Source organism: Dendroctonus ponderosae, unplaced genomic scaffold (assembly GCF_020466585.1).
Source record: "Dendroctonus ponderosae isolate FM_Combo_2020 unplaced genomic scaffold, Dpon_F_20191213v2 Dpon_F_20191213_6, whole genome shotgun sequence".
In the NCBI taxonomy this organism is placed as follows: domain Eukaryota; kingdom Metazoa; phylum Arthropoda; class Insecta; order Coleoptera; family Curculionidae; genus Dendroctonus; species Dendroctonus ponderosae.
In genome coordinates, this window is record NW_026018814.1 from 612,249 (window position 1) to 618,326 (window position 6,078).

Here is a 6,078-nt window from a genome sequence, read left to right on the forward strand (position 1 = left end):
ATTCGAATGGTTTTGGCCCAGAAAGCAAAATTTGAATATCAAACACTTAGGTGCAAGATTATGCCAAAATTCCATGTTTTTTGTCCCGTTTTTGTTCATTTCTCAGAGACAAAATGAGCAAGAACGCTCATTTGTACATCATTCTAGACAGAAATAAATGCCTTTTTAGAGAGTGAACCATGGATGGGAAAATGTTGGAAAATCGAGAAGTTTTAGATTTGCGCGGTTTTTTTTTGAGTTGCAAAATCCACTTGAACATGACGATGCTTTTTTCGAAGTTTCTCAAGAACCATTCCAAAATAGAGAATTGAATGGGTCATAATCCCCCCCCCCTTTGGATCCGCCCTTGCCACTGCTGTATCGAAATTAAATAGATTGTCTAAAAACTCGTACTAACAGGGTCTTTATCTACTGCTTAAAATCAGGTTGGGGATAATCCACTGTTAAAATGTGCGTGGTGAAAATTACAATAGAAACTTAACGTAAAAAAAAATGATCAGCAATAAAGCACCATTAAGAACAAGTGTATTTTCGTTTGACTTAAGTGCAACAAGGGGTCTGAGACTGACCAATTAAATCGAGGGCAATTTTCCAGTTTGTCAGCAAACATTTGGCTTTAAAACACGTACGGATAAAAATGTGTTAACAACATTGAAACCATCACAACAACAGTCTGGACAAGCTAAAGCCGCCAGAAACCTTCTTGGCGTAGGGTCGTTCCTTGTTGGTTTGCAGGAAAAAATTGCCCTGCAAAGTGGTGGTCAAATCGCCCAAAGGCACAGTCTCTTCACTGCAGGAATTGAGTTTGAACTTTGCCCAAGTGTCGCATTTCTGCGCCACCAAATCGCTGGGATTCAACACCGCCTCTATAAAATAGGCCCAAGCTCTACGGTGGTCGCAAGTAACTGAAAAGACAAAGTTGGAAATTAATTTCTCGCAAAAGCCATTTTTTTTTGATCAGGCTAAAAACGCGCAAACAAGCAGCAGATTTACCAGGTTCCGATAACGATCCGGCCAAATCAGCCAAATCGATTTTCTTGCAGCCAGGCTGGCTGCTTCCACCATTCGCAAAAAAGTCGATGGTTCCGCAGGAGTTTCGGAACCCGAAAGTGCCTCCATCAGTGTGAATAACTTCCACTACTCGAGCATCGTTTTTATTGAGCCGCTTATCTTCCGGCCGGGTTGAGAAGAGCGGACCTGCAACAAACGGCTCGAACCCAATCAGGCCTCTGGAGTAAATTGATTTACCGGCAGGATCCAGGGCGATGAGTCTGGGCAAAGTTTCCGAAGTTTCCTTTTTGAATAATTTCCCGACAAAGCCGCAAATTTGCCCCCCTAGCGAATGCCCCACCAGCAGGAACCTCTCCCTATCCACCTGATAGTTCCTATATAGATTCACCAAAAGTTTCGTTATAATCTTGCCTGGAAAAGCACGTTTCCTGTTCACTCTTTTATTGTTTTATCCTGCCTGCTATAACTTACTGACGTCGTATGTATTGATCGAAGACACATAATAGAGTTGATTAGCCGGCTCTTGCCAGTCTACCATAATAACAAAACTGTCCTTATCTCGTACAAGAAAAGCGTTTTTCAAATCCTCCATCCAATCCGATTGCCGACTGTTTGTCCAACCGTGAATTAACAGGACGATTTGATTTGTTGTGTTCCAGAATTGGTCCAAATTATCTGGATGAGTCGAAAACAAAGTTAATTGGATGGACAAAACAAGAGGAAAATGGAAAAATGAACCTTGGCCGATAACAGAATATTCCTTGGGATTCTCCCCCGTATAGAGATAGAATGAAACTTCGTTTTCAGTAACAGGCTTCTGTTGGAAGTCTCTGGTTTCGACAGCAGCATTTTTGTAGATGTAGAAAAAGTCGTTCCTCAGTCGATCATTTATCGCCTCGACCGCAGCTAAACAGTGGAAAAATGCATTAGTTCAGATAAAATATGGAAATGGGTGATTCAAAAATCACTTACTTTTTGTAAAACTCATTGCGGCAAAAACTGCCCAGAAATTTTGAAACCACATTTTGATTTTTTATCCTGCTGCCGATTGAATTTTGCAAGCAAACTTAACAGACGCGCGCTATTCTTAGGCCAGCCTGAGGTCAACTGAGATTATCTTTCATGGATTTTGAATTTGTTGCTTTTTTCTCTTCTAACAGCAGCGATGTTTATCAGGTATAGTCGGCAGTTTGTTCATTGTTAATCAGAAATCGTATAAATAGAGTATCTATAAGGGTTTTTTAGAATGTACTTTCTTACTATTGAGGAGGCAAGTTTTACTCAATAGTGTTCAAACAAGGCACATAGGGAAAAGTCCACTCAGCCTCATCTAAGAGATACACGCTTCTCGTCCAGAACCTCTGATGTTGACTAAAATATAGGCGATTTTCCACAAATTTTATCCAAAATTCTCCTATTTTCTTTTGATGCCTCCTCGGTAAGTGCCATTGAATTGAGAATCTGCATAAATGTCCGAAGTTGGCGAAGGTCAGCATAAACAATGGTTATTAATAATGCAACGATTAACCGCAAACCTCTTTGATGAGAATTTTCATTAATTAATCATCAATTGTTACTATTGGCTGTTGATCTTAATGGATCAAGATGGACAAGAGCAGAAAAACCAGGCCTGAAGACAGTGAGYAGAGCGTTCAAAAAATGTGTTTGCCAAAAARCAATTCCTGACAAACTAGGAAAAGTGTCAGAAAAATCACTTTTGGCGCACTTGTAGATTGTTAAATGATCTGTCGAATGGTGTAAAGAACATAGTTAAGGAATTTTCTGTTTKCCAATAGACCGCATAACACTCGCAATGTCTAAAAGTTTACTTCTATTGGGATAAAGGCAGAATTGAGCAAATTTTTCAAAAGGAATTGCATAAAAAAAAATTCCTGGAAAATACACGAAAAGTTCCAGAAAAGTGCTTTTTTTCCTCCAGTTGCTGGAAGTATTCCTAATCGCATTGAATAAAAGGCGGACTTAAGGGATTTCGGTTTCCTCTTGAGGAATCTGCTAGAAAGCCCTGTCAACAATTCGCTATCCTGGTTGAAAAATTCCTAGAAAATCCAATAAATTTGCCAGGAAAATGGCCTTTTCCGTACGTGTAGCCAGAAGTATTGGCTTTCGAAAGGGGTAAAATCGAGAATTGAGACATTTGCGGTTTTCTCTTGATAAAATTTTGGAAAAAATCCTGTATGCCAAATAGCCTGATCCTAAAAAAAAAACAAAAAAATTGCCAGATTTTGAACATTGAACAAAAAAGTATTGGATTTACGGCCAGTTTACGTGCTATCCTCGTTTAAAAAATTGCTGAAAAATCCAACAAAATTGCTAGTGAMGTGATTTTTTGTGCGTCTACTTTAAGAGTATTTGCTTTTGAATAGAATAGAAGGAAGAATTGAAAGTGTTCYGRTTCTGGTTTGCTCTTRAGCAATTTTTGRAAAATATTTTGTTTGTCCAACGGCCAGTTTACTCGCATTCCAATTGAAAATTTCCCGAATGAGAATTGCCAATAAAAGTTGTTTTTTTSGCACGTTTGGGTCGGAGAAATTGCTTTCGAAAGCAGAAAMGTYCTTTATTTTCTTTCGACAGTTTTTTGAATAAAAAAGTTTCTCTAATGRCCCGTTTACTATTTATGCCGGTTGGAAAATTCCAACTCTCCCAAAAAAGCTGATTGTTTTCCGTACTGGTAGCTCAAAGCAGTTGCTTTCRARTGCAGTAAAAAATGGAAATTAAAATTTTTTTTTTTAAGTTYATTGCCCKYTYGCCGAKTCTYTTTCAAATGCRCTACAAGCCAAAGTTGAGAAATTTTYGGTTTGTTTTTTTTTTGAGGACTATTTAAAGACTTTTTAAAGAAATCGTCTTGGTCTAACGRCCAGTTTAGCGCTAATTTAGTTCAAAAATGCTTGAAAAATTCAAATTGCCAATGAAATTAGCTTTTTTGAACTTAAAACTAMATTGAAACCCAAAACTAACTTTTTGTAAAAAAGAAATAATTTAGTTTTATTTTGACGAGTAAAAAAAAGCGTGTTAATCGAAGCCCAGTTTACTCGCTATCTTGGTAGAAAAATTCCTGGAAAATCCCRGAARGCTCCAGTGACGYGATTTTTCCCYGTATTTATARTTTGGAGTATTTTCAATCGAATGAAGTAAAAGGAAGAATTGATGRAGTTCTGGTTTTCTTTTGACRAATTTTTGGAAAATATCCTTTTGATCTAGCGCCCTTTATTCCTGAAAAATTCAACAAAATTTTGGGAGAAGTTATTTTTTTCGCACTGATAGSTCAAGGTGGTTGCYTTSGAATGGRCTRAAACATAAAATTGGGAGATTTTTGCTTCTTSTGTACAAAATTTCCAAAAAATATTAATCTCACGACAARGTTACTGACTATTTCAGTTGAAAGGTCGCTGTAAAATCTCAGAAAATTTTTTAAAAGYGAATTTTTCCCCTTTTGCAGTTTYGCGGCTGCTCTTTCAAATGCGCTGAWAGTCAAAGTTAAGRAATTTTCGTTTWGTTTTTCAGAAAATTTTGAAAAAATCATGGAAAATGTTATAAAATTTCCAGAAAGTTGGCTCAGAAAAAGTGTGCAGTTTTTGCTTTGAAATGAAGTAGAAGGACGAATTGAAGGAGTCAAGGTTTTCTCTTGAAAAGTTTTCAAAAATATCGTGTTTCTAACGCCCAGTTCGGCCATCGCGATTGAAAAATTCCTGAAAAATCCAAGAAATTTTGCGGAGAAGTGATTTTGTCCGTACTGGTAGCTCAAAGTAATTGCTTTCGAATGAGTTAAAAGGTATATTTGGAAGATTGTTCATTTTCTTTGAATGAGTTTTTGAGAAAACCTTGTTCGCATCACTGACAATTTTAGTTGAAAAAAACACAAATATTTGGAGTTTCTTAAAAGTGATTTTTCCCGATTTTCATCTCCGACGATTCTCATTCGAATGCTTTAAAAGTTGCGAAATTTGCGATTTTCTTTTGGGGATTTTGGGGAAAGCCCAAGAAATTTGCCAGCAACGTGATTGTTTTCCTACGTGTACTTGTATAACAAATAGCGCCAAAAACAAATTTGGAGGATTTAAAATTTTTGCCGGCCAATTTTTTGGATGACTCACTTTCCACTAACCTTTTAAGTGCACTTTTCGACAATAAATCGCCCGAAAAGCTGAAACCACACTCTAATTTCCAGCATTGTTTCTTTCTAAACGAAAGATAACTTCCAGACTATTATTAGCTTATTCATTAACTAAGCAAACATAATAACTGGAAATTTACATACATCTTCCTACACCCACTCATACGTAGGTACTCTTTATGCTGGCGGGATTTTTTCAAAGAATTCCGTCTCCAACAATCGACGTCAAGTTATGTCTTGTGCCGTTGTGTTCTGTTGTATGGTAATTAGTTCAATAGTTCACCTCTTACCAAATGTGGCCTCTTAATAGACTTACCAATCCATTGACCTTTTGCACTCCAATCTTAGTCATAGTTTAAGGCTTTTCCCCATTAATGTGGCTTTTTTGTTTTCAAAAAGAAACCAGTTTAATGAAAAAACAGCGATCTTCAACCTACATGCTCATTGATGGCAAAACTTGCGTGGTGCGTGAGGAGAGTGCAACAACTGTACAATATTTAATGTAAATGTTGATCGATAAGCTTGGCCTGGCTTGCCACTTTCACCAACTATAACATTTTTTAATTAAAATTTAACGTAACCGTATATGGCAAATCCACTTATGAATGAATCCCATTAAGTAATCCGTTAATTAAACACGTCTTGTTTTAATGAAAATGCTGCCACACGCAACATGAGCATCTCAAAAAAGTGTGAAGCATTTACAGTCTCAATATGTTTCATTAGTTGAGAATGATTTTTTGTACTAAACGAAAAGAGGTTGTAGAGAAATTTTCGGGTTTTTACAAGAATTTGGTTGTAGACAAGTTCTATATTGTTGAGGCGGATTCATTTTTTACAAACTTGTAAAATGTTTAAACGAATTATTTATCAAAAAGTAATCAAGAACTGTCACCTAGAGGGTATCCTGCGACACACTTAGGCTCAAGCTGTAA

At 36.9% G+C, this 6,078-nt stretch overlaps 2 protein-coding genes across 2 annotated transcripts in view; one reads left to right on the forward strand and one right to left on the reverse strand.

Moving 5' to 3' along the window:
- The window catches only part of LOC109542335, a 57,564-nt gene that overhangs the window by 24,845 nt on the left and 26,641 nt on the right, over positions 1–6,078 (forward strand). The window lies entirely within an intron of this gene.
- LOC109542328 (lipase member H-A) lies at positions 509–2,878 on the reverse strand. Its single transcript, XM_019911517.2, has 6 exons — positions 1,984–2,878; positions 1,750–1,917; positions 1,483–1,686; positions 1,249–1,422; positions 994–1,197; positions 509–905 (listed from the first exon to the last, which is right to left on the reverse strand). The coding sequence occupies exons 1-6, from the start codon at positions 2,033–2,035 to the stop codon at positions 661–663; spliced, it is 1,047 nt and encodes a 348-aa protein (XP_019767076.2). The 5' UTR covers positions 2,036–2,878; the 3' UTR covers positions 509–660.

Excerpts from the sequence above, each read along its gene's own strand:
- LOC109542328 (XM_019911517.2), bottom strand. The coding sequence starts at position 2,035 with ATGTGGTTTCAAAATTTCTGGGCAGTTTTTGCCGCAATGAGTTTTACA. Across the intron at positions 1,918-1,983 it reads CGCAATGAGTTTTACAAAAA|CTGCGGTCGAGGCGATAAAT; the intron begins GTAAGTGATTTT and ends TCCACTGTTTAG. Across the intron at positions 906-993 it reads CGGATCGTTATCGGAACCTG|TTACTTGCGACCACCGTAGA; the intron begins GTAAATCTGCTG and ends TTGTCTTTTCAG.